The 25,696-nt window shown below is 36.8% G+C and overlaps 3 protein-coding genes across 9 annotated transcripts; 2 read left to right on the plus strand and 1 right to left on the minus strand.

Moving 5' to 3' along the window:
• Positions 1–6,756: 6,756 nt before the first annotated feature.
• Positions 6,757–15,737, minus strand: LOC103721947 (uncharacterized). 7 transcript variants are annotated; one of them, XR_015968384.2, is made up of 6 exons: positions 15,302–15,709; positions 14,113–14,308; positions 13,220–13,335; positions 13,017–13,091; positions 9,572–9,873; positions 6,757–7,463 (listed from the first exon to the last, which is right to left on the minus strand). XR_015968384.2 is itself a non-coding variant. In XM_008812338.5 (4 exons), exons 1-4 carry the CDS (start codon positions 15,603–15,605, stop codon positions 7,232–7,234), a joined length of 807 nt encoding a protein of 268 aa, XP_008810560.4. In that variant the 5' UTR covers positions 15,606–15,701; the 3' UTR covers positions 6,757–7,231. The 7 variants fall into 7 exon arrangements, 1 of the variants encoding a protein (XP_008810560.4); XR_015968385.2 differs by lacking the exon at positions 13,220–13,335 and having other exon boundaries at positions 15,302–15,729; XR_016396286.1 differs by lacking the exon at positions 9,572–9,873 and having other exon boundaries at positions 15,302–15,706.
• A 1,180-nt stretch (positions 15,738–16,917) lies between these two features.
• Positions 16,918–17,807, plus strand: LOC103714403 (uncharacterized). The gene is made up of 3 exons (XM_008801642.6): positions 16,918–17,070; positions 17,324–17,417; positions 17,517–17,807. Exons 1-3 carry the CDS (start codon positions 17,022–17,024, stop codon positions 17,632–17,634), a joined length of 261 nt encoding a protein of 86 aa, XP_008799864.4. The 5' UTR covers positions 16,918–17,021; the 3' UTR covers positions 17,635–17,807.
• Positions 17,808–21,339: 3,532 nt separating this feature from the next.
• On the plus strand, positions 21,340–24,433 carry LOC103714402 (BTB/POZ domain-containing protein At1g01640-like). Its single transcript, XM_008801641.5, has 3 exons — positions 21,340–21,645; positions 21,789–21,962; positions 23,815–24,433. Exons 1-3 carry the CDS (start codon positions 21,469–21,471, stop codon positions 24,280–24,282), a joined length of 819 nt encoding a protein of 272 aa, XP_008799863.4. The 5' UTR covers positions 21,340–21,468; the 3' UTR covers positions 24,283–24,433.
• The last annotated feature ends 1,263 nt before the right edge of the window (positions 24,434–25,696 follow it).

Raw genomic sequence — 25,696 nt, forward strand, 5'->3', positions numbered from 1 at the left:
ATTAGATGAGGATGTGGATTCAGACATGGAAAACCTGGCTGTTGAACCAGTCATATTAGACCGATTAATTGTTACAAGAGTAAACTCTTGTAAGGCAAGAAACAGGTGAGCTAAAAATCTGGAAAAACTGGAATTTCTACTTCATTCTAGAGGGTCTCAGCATATTAAAAATCATAAGTAATTGCTTGTAAGATGGGGAAAAAGACCTGAGACAATGCTTAGCTAGAAAGGAGAAAAGGACACATGATACTATAGAAATTTGCTTACACAACCCTCACAAACAACTGTGAGGAAACAGGGTTAGTGTCTATCTAAATAAACATGATCATTTGTGAAGACCATATGCATTATGGGCCTATCGCAGACTAACTCCCTTGTAAGCAAAAAATTTTCAGTCGTTTGTCCCTTTGCCTTTGGACATGATGCAACACAAACAACTGAAAACTACTTAATTTGCCTGCCTAATCTCTCCTTCTCCCCTGAATTACATTGGCAACTTTTCTATCGTATACAATATGTTATTGGAGTAGCTATCCATCTCTATTTAATTTGTCTATCCAAAACATACTGGTTAGTATAATATGTTTTCAGTAGAGAAAGTTAAAAGGGGAAATAAACAATTGATTACCCCTGTTTGAATTCATTAAAACATTTTATGAGATGATGAGGTTTGAACTTCTGAGGAAGGGACAGAAACATGATTCATGCTAAGCAATTAGGCTGCTGTGAGCTTTTGTCGCTTAATCATCCTTCATCGGTCAATGACTTTAAGCACATGCAGAAAGGCCAAATACACATCCTTTTCATGAGTATGCAACTAAGTATAGACTAATGGAGATGGAGACACAAAAAGTCTACGAATATTATAGCTAGAGTTGTATGCCGGATTGCCGGTGCTTGTGATTGAAGTAGTTAGCTATTTTCTTTCGGAAAACTTGGTACCCACCTAGATAAACTCTTCAACACTTTTGAATCCTTCTTTCTTTAACACTGGAGACCCTTGAAGATAATAGATATAAATTTTCTTATAGGTGCACAACGTCTTGGTCATGAGCTTTCTTCAAATTGGAATTTTCTTTGCTTGATTTGTTCAAAGCTAGTTGAGTTATTTATAAGTTCATTTGTCTTGTGAGATTTGATTAGACGAGGTATGACTCAATTATACAACTTATATTGACAATTCGATGTTGTGCTGGTGTTCTAGAACTCTCCTTTTGACTTGTAAAAGCAAAGACTAGAATGCATGTTAGTGGTAGTAAGTTACATCTCACAGAATAGTTTATTGTCTAATTTGGAGATGAAGGGTGGGACTAGAGGAACTCAGTCAACTCCTTAAGTTCCTCAATCAAAAAAGCTAGTTGGAAGGTATTTTTTTTAGTTCCTTAATCCTGTGTAAATATTTAAGATCTCTCCAGCAAATAGCCAATGTGGGACTAAACATATACACGCACGTATCCTCACATACTCCTCCAGTTTAAGCTCCAACATCCTCATCAGGCTAAGACTCCAAATCCATTCCAATATAATCACAAGCACCATGATCGATCCGTGGTCAACCTCAATGTGCCAGTGCTGCAGTGTTCCCTAGCCTACATGGGTTATGGGTAGGGTCCTCTCTGATACTATTTCTCACAACTCAGGATCTCATCCAAAAAAACTAGCCGGAAGATATTTTTTGGATTCTTTAATCCTGTATAAGTACGTAATATCTCTCCGACGAATAACTAATATGAGACAAAATACATGTCTGTACGGATCCTCACACCGAGTGCCTAATTGTTCGATTTATGAAGTATTTCCACTATCTGAAATTTGCTGAGTAAAGAAAGGAAGAAGTTTGGAGTAATTGATGGAGGTTTTTGCCCCCATATTCTCAAGTTGCTCAAAATACCAGAACCCATCAATATAAGCGAATTTAGATTTTCTAAAGTTTTTCAGGTTACAAGGTCGGTAACTTGCAAGAACCCTCCACTTCTATTTTCCTTCCATCATCACACTCCGCTTATTTAGGTAGTAGCTTTCTTCTGTTTTTCTTCAAGACCTCTTTCAAACCTTTGGAGTGGGTGATGGCCAGTTGACCCAGGTTTTATTGGCTATAATGACAAAGACAGCCCCTACTATTACACTTAACCCAAACACCGCATAAACCTAATCCAGTAAGTTACTTGACCTAGTATAAATCAAATGGCTCTTTGGACAAACTTGGAATAGCATGTGTTCCATGCTCTCTAGAGCCAATTAGAATCTACGTACCAACAAAGTCTTGCTTAAGAAGTAAACATGTAATAGGGAAATCAGATTATGACTTAAACGCATAAATTAAAGGGAAATAAGCTTGTGATGCTGTTTGTTGGGATATCAATTCCAATGCTATAGATTTAGCCACCCTCTTCACACTAAAAAAATAAAGATATAGAGTAGAACCTTCCTACCCTCCTCCTTACAGCCTTCGTAGAGTCTCTCACAGGTGATGTTTAATCTTTGTGGCTTGTTTTGGTCTCTGTTTTGGCTTGGGGTTTGTGCTCTGTTTCCTACTCTGGAACTTCCTACTGAATAAAATCAAATTTCTACTGTGAAAATGATAAGGTGAACGTATTCTTCTTTCCTTTTCTCAAAAAGAATATCGATCGCGATTCGCGAAAGATGACCATTCATGAAAATAATCTTTGATTGTGCAGTGAACGTAAATTACACCAATCAATTAATTCAACCTTCAACTCTGTTCATCCAAAAGAATTTGGCATCCAGCTTTGTGAACTTGTGCATGTGTTTGTGAACGCGAACTTCCTACTGAAAGCTTACTTGCATTCATATACTAGATACATGGACTAATCCACATTCCAGAAAAAAAGCTAGTTGACACTTTCACAGTCAGTCATATTTGAAGATTTACCAAGAGAGTTGAATACTAGAACAATTCCCCAACCTAAAACATTGTCCATTACCTAGCGGCATTCCTGCTAGAAAAAGTGGCTCTACACGCTCCAGGTCACTCCTTGATGGGTTGCAATCAGGTCTACCATCACCTTTCCACTACGTGACGCCATTTTGGACTTCTGATTGAACCGAGAGGGTGTGATGGATTGTTTCACCTGCAGGACCATGCACCAACCATGGCCTATGTCACCAACAACTCCCCATACGATATCTACTTCATATCCAACCATTCCGTCAGTATCTACTTCATGATAGCAAATTTTGGAGGAGATTTGGACTAGCTGGCGGAAAACCATCCGAAAGAAAGCCATGAAGCTCGCCTGGAGCTGTCTTCCATCGACACTCTTGTTGGGAGTCATTGGATAGAAAGGAACAATTGTGCGTTTAGGTTCGAAGCGAGGTCGTCAGTCAAAAAAATCATGCAACAGTGACTTTTCTTGCTTCGTAGTTGGACAACTTGCCACCTTGGAAAATACAACTCGCCACTGCAAGTTCTTCTCAAGGCCACCTTTGGTTCTTGTCGAATTTTGTGTAGCTTTCAGCGTCCTTCTCAAGCACTGCCGAATTTTTCTTTTTTTTCCATTCACTTCGATCTCTTCCATTTCATCTATTAATTTGGATCTTCCAAAAATCTTTCAAACATGCAATCTACGTACATTGTCGCCATGGAAAATATGTAATCGGATGCCAGGAGTGGGTCCTTCACTAGACAACAACTATGCAAATTTAAAACAAACCTGTAACTCTCCTGTACATAGGAACCTAACAATCAATAAACAAATGGGTGGTTAACCCTTCGTGTTTCATAAAATAATAAAAAAAATCTGCTTCATGATAACAACATTATTATACTGCTAAGAAGTCCAAGACATCCAACCGTCCATGAAGAAATAAAAAAAAGAAAGAAGACAGAGAGAGAGGCAAACGTTGATTTTTCCATGTCGTTTGCTTGCATCTTAATTAAAGTGGCCGGAGGAAGAAGGCAAACGGGCAGTTGGCTTCAAAAGCCAGTGTATGATTCTGTATCCATGCACGTTCTGTACAACTCGAGATGATTAGAAGGTTAAAGTCCACATTCTTTTAAGCTGTCGGCAACAATGATAGCATTCTTTCAGCAAAAAGTAAAAACAAGCACTGCAATCAAACTATGGGTTATTAATGTGTCCGCCGTCTAAACTGGTTGGAGAGTTTGGCCTCCATGCATGGTTGATTCCTCATTGGGTTGGGTTAACTCGAATGTGGTTGCTCCAGTAATAGCCCTTAACATGCTGAAAGTGCAATAATAATCCAAATTATGGCCTTAAGTCACCTGTGGATTGTTAAAAAATGCGATATGCTGTTCCAATAGACCGATCGCATAAGCCCTTTGGTTCGAATTCCTTCTGATTTTTGTCTTTACAAGTGAAAAAACAGATGCGATCAGAAGAATATGTTCAAGAAAAAAGATTCCAATTTTGGTTTGAAAAATAATTTTCAAAATTTTAGAGACTACAAGTGAAGTTTGAATTGGTACTTTCTCCTTCGAGACTAATTTAGACCGAACATATTAATTAAAAATATTACTGATTTTTTTTTTCATGGGGCTAGCTACAAGTTTATACCAAACCTGAATGACTTTACATATGAACCACTAGTGAGTAAAAGATTTACATATTAGTACTGCAGGTGAAGTTTGAACTACTTTACCTGAACCACTACTAAGAATTTCGTGGTTTTCTTGCATTTGTCTCACTGCACTTCATGCTTAAAACACACATAAAGCTTTCTATCACAAATATGTAAAGATGTTTTTTTTTGTGTGCGTGATAGAAGGTGCTGTTAGTAAAGATCTTACTTCTCTATTCATTCGATCTATTAGAAAATCATAATGGACTATTATATTTTCTCTATCTATTATCTATGTGCATGCATATATGGATGATGTTGGTAAGTCTAGCTCCAACAAAATGACCAGAAATCTCCTTGGTCAACAAATTAGTAGTATCTAGTCAGACATCGATTCACGGCAATCTCTTTAGATCATGTGGTTTAAATTGTATTCTTGGACCTTAATTAATTATTTCTAGCTAATTCAAAGTTACATACGGTTCCAGCGTTGTTCTTGCTTGAATTATTATATCAGAGGGGCAATCGGATCCTTCGCTAACCAATCAACAGGGCAAAGAAAGTCATAGGAATACACAAATTATTCCGGAATTGGGGGTGGTTGATTTTGGAGACTAAAGCCACTAGGGAGTTCCTTGATAGGGTGTGAAAGAGATGTGAATCAAGAGAAACCGATTTGGTCAATGAATTAGGCACTAGCTGCTTTCTCACTTGTCCTAGCTAGCTGTCACGCATGACTAATGTTTGCATTTCCCCAAACTTGGAACCTTCCCATGCTTGTCAATAGCAATATTTGTTTTCAAATAAGATTACTTAAAAGTTTTCTTCCATTCTGATGTTGGAGATTAGTTATCCCCCATGCAAGTAATCAAGCAAGATTGGTTCTGGGCTTTGACATGCGTTGAACTGCAAAAAGTGATCACATGCACGAAAGCTGTTTATAGATATTGAAGCAAAAAGCTATCGCATGCACGGAAAGCTCTTTATAGATAATGAATTGAATATAGTATCCGCTTTCATGAGTTTCCATTGTTCTCTTCGATGAAGTTGCAGAAGCTTTTACGAATTTGGCATCTAATTCTTACAAAAGAGATACAGGAAATATACTTTTATCAAATATGGCTAGAAAGCATAAGACCCCATCCAACTTAAATCAACCAATGAATCTGGGACAAAAGTGAGGAGAACATGATATATCATGAGAATGGCGACGTGGAAATAGATATCATTTCAAAATGCATCTCGCTCAAGAAGTAGGATTCATATGGAATACATGAAGCATATCGATAAACTTGTACGGTGTGAAAAAAAAGGCCTATTCTCAATAATGAGCAAGATGAGGCAGCTCTAGCTTCATGTCTTCTTTTTTTTTTTTTTCTTTTTCAAACCCCAGACATTCTAGCTTCCCATGCTCACTAGCCTCCTTGAGGGGCAGGGATCAAATAATTTTGGGCCTATGCCATCATAATCATAGCCACTCAGTCTTGTCCCTATTAATTAAGGTGGGGTTTATGAATCCCCATCGCCCAAGGACTCTTAACTAGAGCCATGTCCTTCAGATTAAGAGAATGTGATGCCCCACTGTTAGGCTCCCAACCTCAAGAATGGGGCAGAGTTTCGGTGGCCTGTTGGGCCATTATGGATCACTCGTGGTCCCATTCACGCAATGCTATTCACACATCGTACTTCATGTAAGATTGGGAATCGATGGATCCTGTAAATTGAACCCTATCAGATTAATCTTGAATTGACCCAATTTGATCTGACAAATTATAGTCTGAAAAGCTTGGGACCCATCGCAGACCGGCCAAGTGATGGCTGTGTTCCGAGTATTAAGTCGGAGAGCTGAAATCAACGAAGTCAGATGTAGGTCGAGCTGAACTTTGGCGTCCTAAATCTGGCAAATCTCCGAGCGACAATGCTCGCATATGCAGGCATTTATGCTCGCAATGCTGTTGCTTCTGAATGTCCTACGTCTTAAGTCACTCCGACACGTACTGCAATCCGCCGGAGCAACGACCCAAACTTTGCGAGTCCACATGAATACCGACCTTTGAATGGCAGTCGATGATGGTTTTGTATCAAATGGATGTGCGACCATCACGAACAAACTCTTGCAGCTATGTTGCAGCGAGGAATAAGCTTTCTACGAGAAGGACGCATCCTTGATCTTTGTTACAGAGCTCACCATGTAAAAAACTGTCAACAAGACACTCAAAAATTAGTGCGCGTCTGTTTATTTATTTCCAGAATACAAAATGTAGTTTCTGTACTTCTCCTAACCTTCCCTGCCATACTCTGATGAAGAAATCGAATGCTGCTATATTTTCAGTCCGAGCTATTTCTGCTATTGTCCAGAAATCTGGTTCCATAATTATAACATATATTACATTCTTGTAGATCAGTTAGGACAATGCCCGATCAAATGGAACTGAGCCTAGAACGGAATAAAGCTGACCTGTTGTTTTTATACAGCTACAGAACAAGTTAGCAATTCTAATGGCAGTAAACTGCTCGATTCTCATTCACAATAGCTACAATCAATAGGTAAGTGCTACATTGGCCAATTTTACATTGGGAAGGCAACCAATTCTTGCCAAAATCCCCAGTTACCTCTCATATGGTGATATCACTGTACCTGCTTCCCCCGGGTTAGCACTCTGCTGGTATCTTAGTGCAAAGTAAATCCCTATGTAGGCATCTGTTCCCCTACTATTCCAGTATGCGCTTTGAGAGTCTCCTGGGGCACTTTGAAGATATTGATATCTCTGAAGTAGGCTCTATTCCAGTTCACTCTCTGAGACGACCTCCTCAGGCAGTTCGAAGGAATCAATCTCTGCAAAGTAAGCTCTGTGTTTCTCAATAAAATCTTTTGGTGGTATTGATATGCTGATGGCTTCAGGCATTGTAGAACGCTGCTTCTGTGAATATATCAAGCAAGGAGAAAGATTTAATACCATGATATATTCCAGATACCAGTAATATATCCACTGCAAAGCATGGCCCAAGCAGAGAGAACCGACGGAAGACGGACAGCATAAAAAGTTGAGACAGAGTATACAGCAGCACAAGGAAATTTTACAATTTATGGGAAAAACCAAAAAAATAATTTCTTGGTTGCAACAAAGATATGACGAACATTCTGCAGATATTACAAGGAAAATTACACCAGTCACTAGCATTAGAGCTTCACTTCATAGAAAGGAAGCAAAATATAATCCCAAGAAGCTCAGCTGCCTCATCCCCGAGTCTCAAACTCCCACATCGTACTAGTAATATCGAAAACTAAAACCATTTTATGAAAAAAAAATCAAGCAATACTTTTATGTTAGCGTTCTTGCATACAACACACTTGGTCATCACATATTACAGAAGCACCCTTATTCATGTTCACAACACAACCTTGGAAAATGCATAATATATCAAATAAAAGAACCATTCTGGAAAATACATAATATATCAACTTATGTAACATGATTGTCATTTAGGCAAATTACATATAAACCTTGCATGTTCATATAATTCCACATAGGAGTTAAATTTACATGAGTACGGTAAAAACAAGTCAATTTACATGAGCGAGGGAAGGGGTAAAACTGTTTTATTACATCCATACTTATTTAAACCATAGTGAACAAGTAAATTTCCAGTAATTCAGAAATGGTTCTACTAGAAAGGGTATTTTATTCGAATTATTATAGATTTTCCTGGGTCATTATGTAAATAAAATTAAAGGTGGGCATATTTCACAAATATGAGATAATTCGGGGTGCTACATGCAAGAAACCCGTTTTCCAGCCTATTCTCCAATTTTCCTGATTAATTACTAGTTCAATATTTAAAAATTTCATGGTCAGCTAAGTGGACGTAGAAGTTCTTAAAACAAACAAAAAAACAGAATCCATGTTTTTGCTAAAATATGCTCAAAGAAATGGATGATGAATCTGAAGAATTGCTAAAATAATACTTGTTGACATACATGTAGAAGTGGAGAACTCAACAGGGTCTAACTGATAAACCAATGAAAAACTGCAGCTAGACCCCATATGACTTGCTACTTATGCAAATCAGGCAGTGCACTTTATGATCGAAACAATGGCCCTGGCAAGAAATAGGACTAACTGAAAGATTCTCAAGGGTGATCTAATGTTGGAAATAAGTTCTCCATCCGGTAATTGGTGGAACAGGCATCTTTAATAACATGAAATACAGAACTCCAAGTAACCCAGAGAGCAGTATTTGGTTGCCCAGCAAAGCAGGTTAAATCTCATGAAACCAGTAAAGACATTTCCTATCTGGTCGTGCATATGCCCAAATTTCCATGCACAAGTAGAAGCCACTAGTTTCTCCTAGACCATATATTGAAATACCACATATGTCACCCAAATTGCTCAGTTATAGAGGAAAAGCAGCTTTACTTAAGCTGCAGAACACAAGAACCTAATGCTTTTCTTCCTTATAGATTTGATTTCATTTGATTGCATAAGACAACTCAACTTAGTGAGCAAAATTTTTTTAAAAAAAGATTCAAACCACAAACAAATGTGTGATACCTCACCATCCCAACTAAGATACATAAAATATGTGCCAAGATGATTATCTTCGTCCTTCAATATATGGCAATTGATATACTAAAACTGGTGAGCAAACATGAGATATTTATGAATTCATACGCAAATCATCAATAAGTGACCAAACAGTTCACATACAGAATTATAGGTGCACAGTGGGCTGCCAACCAACAGTTCACTTGACTTGCAAATTTAGTAGTCTGGGTGAAGATGCCACCAGTTCTGGTTAATCTGAGGCTTGAAATTCTTGGTTCTATATCAATCCGGGCCAACTTTTTCCAGGCCAGAAAGGCTTAAACATATGATATAGTTGGGAATTCACAAAACCAACATAAACAAGCCCTTAATAGGAATGCTTTGCCTATACTTTGGCAAATAACGATTTATAAAGCCAACACCAAATAGCAGAGACAACACTTGATGGTTATGGTTATGGCATAAGATAAAAGTTGACTTACTAATTGCCTAAGCGTCAAAGGATCAAAGTGGTTAGGCCCCGTTCCATCAAATCTTCGGCCAGTCAATGCTCAGCACAGTGTTAGTTTTAAAAGTCTTCGGTCATACTGGAAGCTGATCGATCACAAATACCTATTGCATCCTTAGTTGATTCTACGACTCTTCCTTTCATTTAGGAAAAAAGAAATCATTGGGTCCTAGCTTGAACTGAATTCATGTGGATGCAGCCCAAGACTAATCTTAGGCAAGGTATTCAGAATACTGGCTGGGCCAGGAACTAACTCTCCCCAGCAGTCCAGATTGCCTGATGTGCAAACCCATTTAGGGTAAGCTAACCATGGACATAAGCAGAATATCTAGCATATACATCACCAATCTATCTTATGGATTACTTTCATGTTAAATACAAATTATATTTCAAACATAATAAACATGATTAAATTTTCCTGCAATTTAATATTTAACAGAACATTAAGCCATTATATTTTTCCCCATTCAACATGATAAGAAAGTTATGGGTTTGTCCTCTAGAAAATGCATAAATTATCAATGCATCAAATGAAATCTACTAATATTTCTCCAAAAAAAAGATGTTAACAATGGAAGTTTCAAATGGTGCTAAGTATTGTTATGATTTACAATATTTCTCCTCTTCAAATGTAACTAACTGGGTAGATTGGTAGCACAGAAATATATGCACATCATTTTACTGAAAAGATCGCAAGTAATGAACTTTGCTAACTTTGAGCAATTTACAGATAATAACCACAGCTACCGAGATTGGATGCCCATCCACTAAACACCATGGACTGTGCCAGTGCCAAACAAGCATGTGGCATGGCTGAATGCCCAATCCAGAGGCAAGGGAACTAATACTCATGCACACCAAGCACTAGGATGTCATGGTACAGCACATGCTATGTCAACAGTGCCACGCCAGAACTGCATCAGCGCATGCCAATTTAGAACCTTGATTGTCATCTTTCTATGAACATCAATGTGAGACCATCAATGGTAGATAAAATGAAGTGTTTATCAGACCTCAATATATATGAAATAACTTTTTTGTTTTAGTTTCAAACTTAACTCTAAGTGCTCATCTATACTATATATATATTTTTTCCGGCACGGGGTGGGGGGGGGTTGCTGGGGTCTTATGAGTTCGTCAGATATGCTGATGGATGGAATTTACTTAACTTGCAAAAAAAAATGTTATACAAAAATCATTAACATGTATGCTCCCCTGTTAATCTCAATCTTTAATATCTAATCTTCCCTCTCTAATCTCTATTTCAAAAATTGAATATTTAGTTCATTATTATTCTTTATTTCATAAATTTTAACAAATGATTAGCACAAATACTTCCTACAGAAATATGACATAAGAAATAAATTTATCTTAAGAAACATATTTAAATATACTTCCATGGCAAGGGACATGCCAGTGTGCTGGTTTCAAGAAAAATACTTTAAAATAAAGAACCAGCGCTGTGGTGCATAAAGGACACCCTTAGATCTGAGTTTAGTTTAGATATATACTGCAGATTATGAATAGCACCATCAATTATCATTAAATATCAACAACAAAATAAAGAAAATGAACAATACAAAAATGATAGCTGGAGACAGAATCCTAGCTCCACAGTAAGAACAAACTTGCATTGTACAGTGTGGCCAATCAAATTACTTATCAACACCCTTAACCTATCTATGAGATTTATGCCAAAGTTTTATATAGATATTTTTTTCTAAAAAAAGAAAGGGATTTGAAGTTCATCTTTTGAGCCAACATTATACTTTCTTGACAGAAGGGCCCAGGGCAGGTACGGAGTCATATTGTCTTGCTATCTAATTTCAGTCATGGTTTGAATTTTTGATGGAAATCATTAGAAATAAACATTACAGACTCTTGTATTATGCAGTTTCATAATTTTATATATATCTCCGTGTTCCAAGAAATCCTAGAGAGCTTTAATTGAGAATCTAAGAAATATCGATTGTATGGAATGAAGCAAAAACAGGATTTACTTAGCTAAACAAATCCATGTGCTTATGACAAGTAAATGTACATTTGTTTTAACCCATTTCACTATAGAAGGGATGGAGTGATACTACTGGGAGTGAATGGTTCAAATCCAACTGGTTTTGAGCTAAAAAACACATGATTCATCCAGATTAGGAGTAACTTCTTATCCACATAGGGCTTAGGTTAGTTTCAAGCAACTTCAAGCAGTTTACAAATAACAAAAGCTTGCCATAGTCATATATGTTGAATTAGCCACTGCATAGTAATTTTGTTTCATATAATGAATTTAATTTGTCTTTTTCTTTTTTATGCGAATCAATTTAATTGAGTTTTTATTTTGAATAATAGAACATTAGTTGATTCTATTTCACCTGCTCTTTTTGCTTGCTTATGTTTTTGCCTGACTTAGTAGGTTTTATCAGCTACTGGCTTTTTGGGTTTCTTGATTAGGATTTCAATATATCTATTATTTCAGAAAAGTTTGACTAAATATTGTCTTCAAAGTTTTGGTTATTGCACAGAGTTTATTTATAAGACACATAATCATGTATATGAAATTATACAAAGATAAAACCACCTGATTATGCATGCATTCAGTGAATCCTAAAATACTTACACATATACATTTTACAATTTTTCAACTTGTAATTTGATTTTTCTTACACATTAATATGAATATATGAAAAATTCTGCATAAATTTCAATGATAATGAAAGATTTCTCCAGATCTTGTAAACTTTCTTTATAGTTTCTATTTTTGATGCATTTCTTAATAATATACCATTCGACCAGACATGCTTTCTTCTTGGTAATGATGTGTGGCTTGTTGATTATGTTAACCGCCCAGCTGTCAATTATACACCAATTTGCAACATGTCAAGAAAGGATTACCATATCAGTTTCAGAGAAACACATTAATAATTAAAAAATTGATTTTTTTTTCCTTATGGTGGAGTCTCTTTACGTGCAATTGCATGCACATCAGTTTCGTAAAGAGTTTTCAATGAAAAATCATGCACAAGAAGCCTCTCATGCAAACAACAGATTGAGAATTCTTAGACATTAACAGAATTTTCTACAGGAATGTGAAGTTTGTTTGTTGACCATAAGAAAACCAAACAAGCAAAGACAACCAACAAAGATTTTTCTACATGTGCCTTCTTATTGACTTATCAAATCTAGGAGACTTTTCCATCCCTTGAAAGAAAACATGTTCAGGATTCGTGCTTGGGGTTCATATAAAAGTAGTAGTCTCCCTTGGGTAAACATAAACAGATTTTGAAGCAGCTTCTGTAGGTTCAAAGATTCATAGATGTGTTCAAAACATTGGTAAATTGATGTATAACAAGATATTTCTACAAAAACTAGCACTATGCATGTGGAAAACAATAATGATTAAGGGCATGAAAGTAAGGAAAAACCTTTTTGACTTCTTGATATGGAACTGAAATGCTTTTGGGTGATCGTCTTTGTCATCCTCCATCACCAGTTTTCCCCTAGTAGAAATATGTGAACCATATTATAACATCAATATGACTTCATGTAATTTTGAAAAAAAATAAAGAAAAAGACATTCTTGATTTAAACATCCATGCAAATACCCATCAAAGGTAAGTAAATAGACCTGAAACATATAAAATGCGGTTAATCCTATTGTGAAACAAGAGCAATCCAACCGTCGGATTTCCTTTTCCTCTTCCCATTCTCACTTCTGTAGGTTTCCCCGCGTGATAGGAAGATCTGCAAGAACTCTTACCCATATCTTACAAAGCATAGTTGTCTTTTTTGATGATAAAGAGAGGCTAAAAGGAGCCACACAGCTTTTATTAATAGAGATAAAAGAATTTACATCTTGGAAGAGAGAACAAGATCCGTTAGAGAGATAAAGGAATGAATAATAAGAACCCCATGAAAATCAAACAATAGGAAAAGAGTAAGAAATATTTTTAATTTTGTTCCAAATTCTCCCGAAAGCTAGTAGCTTTTTTTGATTGCATAGAATAGACATTTCTCATTAATCAAGCATAGTTGTCATGTGTTGTAACTTGTAACACCTCACATTTCTCATCCAATAGACAAACACAACAAACAGCCATTGAGTAAAACAGTTTAGGCAATGTTCCGGTTAACTGAGTTTAGATGCTAATATATCTTCTATATGTACACTTTTACCTTCAGCATGTGATGACACGATCTACTTTAAACCAACACGCAGATAGCTCATGGATTACCCTGCTTGTACCATTTTCAATTTCGCATCGTAACATAATATGAGATTAGCTATAAGACCAAATAATACATGCATGCGCATATGAGATGCCTAAAGTACATCAAGGTGGATGGCCATATGCTCTCTTGCTTCATGCAGGCATTGACTCACATGCATGCATGTGCACAGATGGACATATACATTACCTGGCATGAACCATGGGCAAGAGAATAAACTATCAAATAAAAAATCATCATGGATACTTGATACTTCACAATAACTTGCAAAATAATAATCATATGACATACTTCATACTTCTAGTTCTTGCCTCTGGTGGACAACTCAATGTTGTGGATGGTGTAGCTTTCTCCTTACGCCTTCCTGCTGCTTTTTCCTTACACTTTCTTCTTCCTACCTCTTTTTCCTTGCACCTTCTGCCTTTTGCAGTTTGTCGCGTGTAAACTATAGAATGGTCTGATTTGTCACGTTGGGTAGCATCATCAACTGCAAAATATAAATTCAGAAATCTACCAAGAAAGCAGTTATGTATCTGGAAAAAAAAAAGCAAAAAAATGTTCAAAAAAGTCAACTATTTGCAGCTCATTATAAACAATTCCATGCATTAACAAACTGCAGTGAACTCTCACTGTTCCAGTATCATATCTAATGTCACAACATGCATGTAGATAACATTTAATCAAGCAGTTTGTAAGCACAAAAGGAAAAAAACTGCTGCAGTCATGTTTTTCCCAAAAAAAATCTGCCAAGCATCCTGAGAGTGGAATTAACTCAAAACCTTAAAACTCTACAGAACATAAGGAACAGAACAGGGCATATTACCATACAAGATGCAATACCAGAATTTCATATATTCTAGAGGTATACAATTATAAATTCTGATGTACATTCACAGTCCACTCATATCTCACAATCATCAATGGAATTTCTCTGAAGACATGATAACTGGCAAAACTGAACTTTACCAACAGTACTATAAGTTCCCAAAGAACACAAATTATACAACTTTATTATCCACTTCTACAAGAATGGCTATTTTAATTTCCCAGGAACAACAGATGCACCATCAGCCGTTACTAACCATAGACAAACCACCAAAAAAGTAAAATTACAGCCTTTGTGGAGCTGCTCCTCCAATCTTAGTTTCTAAGCCTCTAAAGAACCTCCAAAATGTGATAAATGTGCTGGCGCACAAAAGATTTTCTTTATACCAATGGAATCTAGCGCCAACATCTATTTCCTTGGCATCTAAAGCGGCGTTGACTGTCACAAGAGCTCCAAGCCCCAGACTTCGCATCACAAAATGCTTCCTTTCTCCCCTTCCTTTCATGATAGGCGTCTCAAACCCTAGATTTCACATCATGAGTTCGGAAACCAAAGTATCTGCAAGCCCCGGCTTTCTATATCAAGGAACCCTAACATCAAAAGTTTCAAGAACTCGAGGGGAAAGGAAAAGAAACAGGGGAACAGGGAACTTACCAGAATCCAGGAATATCCCTCTGGATTTCGGAGAGGGCATGGCGACAATCTGACCTCCATGGTCTCTGTGGCCGGTGGAATTGAAGCCAGAGTTGGATCTGGCGCAGGTCTCGTCGGGGCTCGAGGGTTGGGGCGGTTTGGGCTTCGGCTTGGGATTGGGAATGGGTTTTAGGAGAGAACTAGAGATGGAGGAGGAGAGGGAAGGGGCGGCGTTGGTGAGGTCGGCGAGGGGTTTTCTTTTGAGGCTCCCCCTCCTCTCGGATCCATGGCTTTCCATTAACAATCTTGGCTCCAGGCTTCCCATAAGAAATAGAGACGGGTTCGAGAGAGAGAGAGAGAGCGAGCGGGCGGGAATTTGGTTAGGACTCCACGTGGAGAGAAGACACTGGATAGGTAGGAAAAGCGAAAGGAGGGCAGTGATTTTAGGATCTAGTACCTAAGCAGCTGATCAGATGATGTTGAGAGCAAGATGGCAAAAGGCAGCTTTCTAGGATACGGAGGCTAGGGTAACGTAGTGACTTTTGAGATTCGTGCAAGGTTCCATGATCGAATTGGTTTGATAAATGGCTAAATAGGCTGCTTAACAATTTAACTTTCCTACTCTGTTTGATTTCTGTAGTTCCGATTTTTTATTATTATTATTATAATCATCTGTGGATTGGGGTGGCTGTTTCTCAGGACCAATTGTCCCATGGTTTTTCCCCTTTTTTTTATTTGACTATTTTTCATTTGTTTGCCTTACTTTAAGATGAATGCACATCATTTTTCTTTTACTTGCACCATTTCATTTTATCTTAATAAAATTATACTGATTTAGTCACAATTTGCTCCAAAAAAATTAACGGTACGTAGAAGGGATGTAACAAATTATGCATACATAGTACTCAAATAGATATGGATGAGTATGTTAATGATAGACCGAAAGGACAGGAACAATTGCAATTTGATGTGTTAACACAACATGTATGATACAATTTTCGCATTTTTTTTCAAATTAGTAGCATGAAAATGGGATACTTTGAGATGTTAGGGACAAATAAATCAAGATATTGCAATTTGATGTGTTAACACAGCATGTATGATGCAACTTTTGTGTCTCCTTCTTCCTTTTTCAATTATTAACACGAAAGTGAGATACTTTAAGAAGTTATGGACAAATAAATATTTAAGTTGCTAGATACTAGACCAATAGTACCAGGCTTAACAAAAAAAAGCTACGAGCCCTCTTCCCGAAACCCGGGCCACTCCAAAATAAATAGCCGCATCCAAATAAAGCGAAGGAAAACGACATGCGTCTCTGAGACCCATGCCTCCTGCCCATAAGTTTGGCAAGCCGGTGGGTTCGTTGCCGCAAAACAATGGGACCTCCGCATGCAAAGGCTGTCTCGCACCCTTTCTGGTCATCAGAGCTCGGAACCAGCGGCACAGCCTCAGCCAAACCATTTGAATCCACTAGAAAAATCTCACCAACTTTCCGGCGACTCCCTCGGTTTTTACCCGCACCCCGGGAAAGGCAAAAGCCGGAAACGATGAAACAAAAGGCAGCCGGTGGTTTCTGTCTCTGTTCCCAGGTTTGCAACTGAAACCAGGGGGCACACCCAGCCTTATAAGGAAAGCGTCGACGCCCACTCTCCCACTCAGAACTCCCTCATCTCACAGCCTACAGGGATTGCAATCTGTTTTCCAAGCCTTTGTTTTGTGAGACTCCAAGAGGTGGAAGATGAGCTCCTTGCAGACTTGGGTTGCTGAGCACAAGCTCACTAGCGTGGGTAAGTACCCCTAAAACCGCTTCTTTTTGAACCACTTCCTCTATTTGGTACAAACTGATGATAATATATACGGTTGGCAGTATTTTTTTCTATTCTAATTTTAGTTGTCCATTTTTAAAAACTTGTAATAAGCTCATCACGTTTTTTGTTGATGAACACCGAACTTATGACCATGCTCTCAACTATGTAAGGTGTATGATCTGCTTCAAAGCTGTGTGTTTTAAGGTGAATGCTCTTAAATTTTTTTTTTCAGGAGCGTTCTGGGCTTCTGCCATTGGAGCCTCCCTGGCTTACACACGGAAGAGGGCTCCACTTATCAAGCCCAGCCTTCGGCTTATACACGCCAGGTAACAAGCATTTGGCCAGCTACTGTGTGTTAATTAGTTTGATGGCTCCAAGTTTGGGATTTCAATATAAGCAGAGTCTGGTCTGGTGGATTATTATAGGATGCATGCCCAGGCTTTGACGCTGGCGGTGCTCTCCGGCGCGGCGCTGCTGCACTACTACGACGGCAACCTTGCCGCCGATGATGACGAAAAAGTTTCTCCCACCACCCTGGTTTAGATGATTTTTATGGTGTTGTACGGTGTATCTGTCGCTCTGTTGAAGGTGGCGATAAGAGTGGGCAGTGAGTTGTTTCTGGTAGCGTAGGAAACTTGATCTTCTGCTCACATCTGGTCCACTTGTACTTAATGTGAACCTTGCTATGTAATTTTGAGCTTATGAGATTCTCTTTACAGTGCGACCTTCTTTCTTTGAGCTTAAGAGACTTAGACTAGTGTGACTAAATAAATTTCAAATGGAATCGATCCTATGATGCTTCTGTGATCAGTGTTTGAAAAAAAATGGTAATATCGTTTTCTACTTGTAGATTGGGTATAAAATGGATAATTTGTGCTAATTCCTCGGCCATCAAAGGGTAGATAGAGAATAGTTATTGATATCCCTGAAAGAATTGTTGCTGCTTATATGAATTGGGAAATGGCAGTTTGCTAGCTTCTCTTAGAAAAAAATTTGGTGGAGGGATTCTTACTCGCTTGTAAAACTAGATGGAGAAATTATGTCCTACAAGGTTGTCATTTATGGCCGCTTATTTTTATTTTTATAGCGGTGCACCGAAATGAATATTTGATGAATGGGGCATATAGAAACAAGCGGTCATAGTTGGCAGTGATGCGGGGAATGAATTATCTAAGTATCATACCATGTTTGTTCAAATTATTGTATTAGAAAACGGAAAATCAGTTCACCCTCAGACAAATAAATTCACCAGTCATAAAAAAATATTTCATAATATAATATTTAATCAATATAAATATAGAATGTTATATGGATATATAATAAATGTATATAAAAGATATATATTTAACATAAATATAATTATGTTTCTATTTATAATTTATAAGAAAAAAATATATAGCATAATTTCAGATCAATATAAAGTAATTATAAAAAATAAGTATAAAAATATAAAATAATTCATGTAAATTTAAGTGAATTTTCTATAAGGATAATTTTACAAATTTGATTGAGTTAGTTTATTGATTCTTGTTGAGTTTATAATTGATCCAATGTGAGATGATTCAATGAGTGATTCAACTATGAATCAGATTCGAATCTGATGATTTTTGAGTGGGATCATGGAGTTTATAAACAGTCGTGGCTATCTGGCATTATATATCATTTACTAATTATTTTGGTAATTACAATAAATTTTGCCTTGGACAAGCAGTGGGTCAGTGACTGGTGGTGCCGTTCTCAATCAATCTAACTCAACTTGATAAAATTAGCTTATTCGAGTTAGGCTAAGTTGGAGGTTGGTGATTTGTTGGTCATATTGGGTCTGAAACTTAAATTGTTGGTTTAGGATTGCTCATAACCCACATCGTAACTAACTCGGACCAGACCTGAAAAAAAGTCTGTAAGCTCACCAGGGCCACTCCACTAGATTAAATTCCATAAAAGGTTATGGATTCCTATTTTTTGTATGCAGAAGCTGTTCTATCATGAACACCAAGCTCTAAGATGCGTCTAATGATGAAATCTCTTACATTATGGATTCTTATCTCTATACCTATTAAAAGGAAAGGAGAGAAAAAAACTCAATCCCTCTTCACAGTATATGAAAATTAGAAGAAAAATTGTAGAAAATTTATCTTAAATATCCAGAACATTTTTTAAAAAACAATTATCTAGATATGTTAAAATTATCTAAGAATGCTAAACATATCTATATATGTTAAAATTTTCTAAATATGTTAAAAATATGTGTAGAAATATTTAAAATTATTTTAAAAAATGTAGCAATAGAAACACATACATTTATAGTCCTCACATAGAAATTATTTTAGGAAATACACGAATTATTTTAGTGACTTAGAATTTTAGAAAATATTTGAAGCTATCCATTCAGAGATATCACCAAGTAATATTTGAAGCCGTTAGAAATATCAACAGGCACTAGACTCTTCTTAATTTTTAAAAAATTATTTTAGAAAAAACATAAATATTTGAAGCCTTAGAAATGTCACCAGGCATTAGACTCTTCTTAATTTCTTTAGAATAAAACTTAAGAGGAAAAAAATATTTGAAGCTGTTTGGTTGGAAATTTCTTAGAGGAAATAATAATTTCCAGAAGCTTGCTTCTTAATTATTTTAGATAATATTTTTGTTCCATATAGAAATTTCTTAATTATTTTAGAAAATGCAGAAAAATCTTTTTTTTTATTTATTTTTTGCCGAGTTCTATTTAAATTTGACATGCGAAATTTTTTAAAAAAATTACGTTCCAGTCAGCATTGCTGCTGCAATTGAAGTGATTGGAAGAATTACGTGTCATAGAATGGCCGATAATGATTAAATATATTCCACTTATAATTTATTTTTCATTATATTCATCAAGAAAATATTTATTCTTCTATTATATGGTCTCATTCTTGTATTTTCTATGGACAGACTCGGTCATCTAAAGATGGAATCCTCTCACCAAATCATACGATCACCAATATCATACAGTGGAGGTGGTTGCAGAGTCGCTCTTTGGATATCTCATTATCTTGAGGTAGTTAGGGTCTGCCTTGTTGTCAAGTTCCTTCAGTGGGCTCCACATACATTGTGATCAAAACCTGGCAACCATAGGCTGGTTTCTTTTTTTCAATTGATAAGTTGAATATATTTTACAATCCTTGTATACCAACTATAGTTTGGTTGGACAATGAACAGGGGTAGGTAGTCCCCTGTACACAACCAAAACCAATGTTCTTCTAACAGTCATTACCCTCTCCATGTTGTTCATAATTTACACATCCTGGTTGTGTGAGAGGAAAGATGGTATCATTATTCTTCATGGCTTTGGGTTGGAAAGTCCCTCTCACCTTTTTGGTTTAATTATTCTGCCCATCAGCCCTTACCATTTGTATCATTAATCAACTATTGGGGATCTTGTTCGCTTAACATAGAAAAAGTCCAAAGTGCCCTTCAGATTCTTCATTCAAATGGATCGGGCCTTCCCGATATCGTTGGATCCGACAAGAATGCTACCAAAGAGGCTCTTAATGTATACAAGCAAACTAAAAACTAAGATAAGCAGCAAGCAATTTCAAATATTGGTCATGGATAGAGCTGATCATGGGTCCGGCATGTGCATATACGTGCTACAGTTTAAATGTGCCCTAGCTTGAAGCTTGATTAAAAATGAATATAGTTAAGACCCGAGACCTAACCTATGATCAACTTTAGTCATCGAGGAGATTAGAACTTATCAATTAGACGAGTATTGTAGTTATTGGCACACATCTTCCCACCTAATGTAGGCTGGTGGCCACTACTTGCAAGTTGCAAGACCCTGCAATTAAGGTCATATTTATACATGCATATAAAGATTTAGTAATCCTCATCAAAAGGCAGATTTTGTTGAATACAACACTGGCCGCATCAAGATGCAAGAAAAAGTATGATCGCCTTCACCACGCATAAGCATGGACTTCAAGATTGTATTTTCACACATTTTGATAGGTGATCAAGGACCATCACCACATCAGACCATCCTCCAAGGGCAAGTCCTCAAGGAAGGGGTGCCGAGCTAATGCAAATCTGACCAAAAGTTCTTATACAATTTTCTTCTCCTTCTGGGCTGGGTCGGGCCACATCATATAGTTTTTGTTCATGGCATTGATTTGAAAGGTTAAGGACAATATCGGTATTTCGTTCTTCCATGGATATGGTTGAAGGGGAGCCTTCTCATCTACTCAATCTAAAAAGATTCTAAACCAGTTGGTACCCACCATAAACTGGAGAACAATGGAACTTATGACACCTCTAGGCATATATACGCACAGAATAGAGGTGTTCAATCTCTTGAACTTCTCATGAAACAGCACAAGAGAAGAGCAGGCAACAATGGACTGCTGCATCTGTGGTGCCACGGCCTCTTTTTTCAAGCCTCCAAGGAACTCCATCTGCTCCAGCTGCTATGAGGGAGCCAAAGGCTTGATGGCTTTCTCCAACGAGCTAGACGGCAATCAAGATGCCGGCATTCCTAAAAATTCTCATGGCTGGAAACCCAACATATCCCAGGTAAGCTCTGCTGTCTCTCTTAAATTTTATCGATCGAACTTTATGAATACATGCACAGAAGATGCAGGTGTTTACTTCTTTAAAGAAAAATAAATTGTTGATTGTTCGAGTGCAAAAGTGATCAAATTGTTGGAATTTTATAGGGGTTATTAGATGCTTTCAAGCGTGTGAAGAAGATAAAGGAGAAGGGGGAAGAACTGAATGAGAAGTTGAGCTTTCTGGATGGTCTTGTGTTGGCGCTGAGGGATGGGATCCACACGGACATTATGGTGAAACCAGGCACGGGGGCTCCTATAGCTGCCCATAGAGCTCTGCTGGTGAGTTCTCAGAGCCATTACCTCGTACATTAGATGATCAAAAAACTACCCACTCTGGTGGTCTCACCCTTGGCGATGGTATTCCTCCAAAAGACTTTTGTCATTGAATTAGAGTTTGTGAGAGACTGTTGAATCATCTCATTAAGGCTTCCCACTCTTGTGAAATGTATTGTGTGAATCAATTTCAAACCATCAGATTTTATGGGAGGACATGATGGGGCCTGAAGTGGTGGGCTATAGAGGGCCAGGATCACCCAGGGCCCGCTATAGCCCAATCCATAACACATGAGATCTGCCCATCGTACAATCTTTTATGATAAATGGGTATAAATGTTGAGGGCCTTGACTAAAATAATCAAGTTCTAAAGGGGTTTATATGTAATCATTCCTCATCAAGGTTGAACCAGTTGTCGTACGCCCAAGAGTAATTCAAAGTGATATATATATATATATATATATATATATATATATATATATATATATATATATATATAGTTAGTTAGTTAGGGGTTTAATTACTATAATATCAATATCAAGCTTCAACCACTCTGCAATGCCTCGAATAGACCCAGGTGCCTTTAGACGTAATAGAAGATATATACAAGGCCCTGCATATCATGACTAGTTGGAACATAATACTGAGATTTACACTAGCTTCTGCATTCCAAATGCCAGTGCCAGCTTAAATGTGACAGGGGCGAGACCTCCAATATCCAAGTGCTTAGACTAGTTCAATTAAGGTAATCACAAGATGTCTCGGTTCCTATGAATCCCAAACATCATGCACTTGTTTTAAATTGCCACCCCATCATCTTGTCTTCGGTTGTTTCTGTGGTGCACCATTGATGTGGTGCGCATGGTGTAAAAAATAATTTCTCAATATACTACTCCATGTTGGCCAATTGCCTGATCTTCTTTAATTTTTCTTTTTCTTTTATAGGGAGAGTGATAATAAGAACATCAAGAACATAGGTCTAACTCTTGAGAGAGAAAGCATTGGTTGTACTTTGTAAAAGAAAGAAAAAAACAAAAGTGAAACTAGTTTTTTTTTTTGAAAAAAAAAATATTTTGACTTTTCTTCTTAGAAAATACTTCTCACACAATATTAATAATTTATAAAAAGAAAGAAAAAGAGAAGAGCAAAACTAGTGTTTTTTAGAAAAAAATTTTATTTTGACTTTTCTTCTTAGAAAATGCTTCTCACACAATATTATCAAATATATATTTTTAAAAATATTTTTTTACTTTAAAAATTGTAAAACTATATTTTTTTAAAAGCAATATCGAATGCATAACATCATTCTTTATAGTGGAAGGGTTCAACCACTGAGCATTTACTCCAGTTTGTTGGAGCAAAATATATGTTAATAACAATGAAAATAGAGCTAAACAATGAGACACAAAATAGGCTCAAATCCACTTCAAAAAACATTTCACTTTAACCATGAAAAACTGAAAATATAACTTACAAATATGTAGAAAAGTAGCAACTAAGAAGATATATTTTTTTTTATAATCATCTTTTTTTAACACAAAAATCTGTTCAAAGAATTTCTCTTACCAAGCTCTCACTACTCTCTTCTTTTTTTTCAAAGAGAAACTTAAAAAATACACCATAAAACCCTTGGGTTGGCTTTTCTCTTCTTTTTTTTCACCTCACCATAAAGCTTGACTTAAACTAAGAGGCTATTAAGTACACTAAGAAATTAAAAAATTAGATAGAATGTCACAAAGCAAAAAAAAAAAAAACATTAAATTACAGAGTCGCCGCTCCTCCTAATAATTTTCAATTTAGTTGAACTGTCTCCTAGTAACTGTGATCCCCCTCTCATGGTTTCCTCTTGTGCTGCAGGCTACAAAGTCCGAAATCTTCAGGACAATGCTAGGCTCAGATGTATGCAAAGCCCCAGCAGAGGATACCATCTCTCTCTCGGAGCTCAGCCATGACGAGCTCAAATGCCTCCTGGAGTTCCTCTACGCCGGTTGTTTGCCCAAGGGGAGTGCAGACAAACACCTATATTCCATGTTAGTAGCAGCGGATAAGTATGACATCCCCTTCCTCAGAAAGGTCTGTGAGCATCAGATACTAGACTCCATGGACTCATCAAATGCGCTTGATATCCTCGAGGTTTCAGAGGTTTGTTCCAATAGAATGTTGAAGGATCACGCCATGAACTCAGTTGTCAGGCATGTGGAGGATGTTGTGTTCTCCACGAGATACGATGAATTTGCTCTGAAGAATGCTCGTCTTTGTGTGGAGATCACAAGGGCTTTTCTCAGGGAGATGAAGGATAAAAAAGAACATGGGACGTCCAATTGAGTTGGAGAAATTTTTAAGTTGAAGCCTATTTGATGTTTAAACGACCACATGATAGAAGATCAAATCAGTGGGGAATATGTTCCATTGTAGACATGAATGCATATTACTACAGCGAAATGAGTGACGAATGCTCGCCCAATTACATGAAGAAGCTGTGTATTGAAATTTTCTTTCTTTTTTTTTCAAAAAAAAGGAATTAAAACCATAGATAAGATTTAAAACATAGCAAAAGATGTTGATCATCACTGGTTAGTACTTTTAGACGATTACAATCCATTACTAAGCACTTCTTACTTTTCTAAAAATCTGAAAGTTTTTCTTAATCCGCTATCCAAAACACTCATTTGGTCATCCACAAGCACATGCAGTTGCAGCCCCAAACACGTAGTTGATAAAATTAACATACCAGTACTATCTGAACTGAGACTTTTGTGCATTTAATTTCAAGGAAGATAGGAGTATATATCCGAGTATGGATGTACTCTGCGCTATTTGTGAGATCCATCTGAGTGTATATGAGCTATTTGCCTATATGATATATAGGACCGGATTGTTCTCTTGCCATTTCCTCTCCGTCCTTCTTTTTCGTTTCATTTTCCTCTTGCCTTTTCTGTTTTTCATTCCTTCACTATGGTATATCCTCACTATTTTTCTCAAACAATATTATTGGAAGACTTGATAAAAATTAAATTGTTTGACACTAACATGGTGCTGTACCTATGTACATCCAATGGTTAATCAGTAATCTCCGTTGTCCATGATGATCGACCACATCCAAAAGCTTGAGGGAAGAAAAGAAGACTAATTACGACATGGAAACAAGAAAGATTGTTAAGTTAGTATGATAAATGTAAGCTAGAAATACTAAGAGTCTAGGACAGGGTATGCAAAATGTGATTCTAGTGGAAATAAAGATGACATAAGGTCTCAAGATCTATGTTTGGAGATTGTTGCCATTTCCATTAATAATAATGGATATATCATCACATTTATGAACCAATAAACAAAAATATATAATATAATTATAGCTAGGTAAACGAATTGAGAAAGGCTTTTAGCTTGTTTTGCAATCATCACACATTGAGTAGTAGAGAGGCACAATCACAAAGCAAATGCACCAATAAGGAGAGCCCATAGTTAGTGTGCTAGGAAATAGAAAGACTAGGGTAAGGAATGAGTTCATTGAAGTGTTGCTTTTGCACAAATTGAAATCAAAAGTGGCGATGCACTCACTTAGATTGTATAAGCATATGTAACGAAGAAATGAAGAGATTAATGAGGGAAGAAGCAAGAGTTTGTGGAGAAAAGTTATGAAAGAGAAGGGAAGGACCAAACATAGATGAAAATTATGATGTAATTAGAAAAGTGAATTTGCGTCAAAAAGAACTCCAATATTTTTTTGCAAAATCAATAA

This window comes from Phoenix dactylifera, chromosome 8, assembly GCF_051530095.1.
Source record: "Phoenix dactylifera cultivar Ajwa chromosome 8, Ajwa_hap1_PhDact_Kaust_v1.1, whole genome shotgun sequence".
Classification (NCBI taxonomy): Eukaryota; Viridiplantae; Streptophyta; class Magnoliopsida; order Arecales; family Arecaceae; genus Phoenix; species Phoenix dactylifera.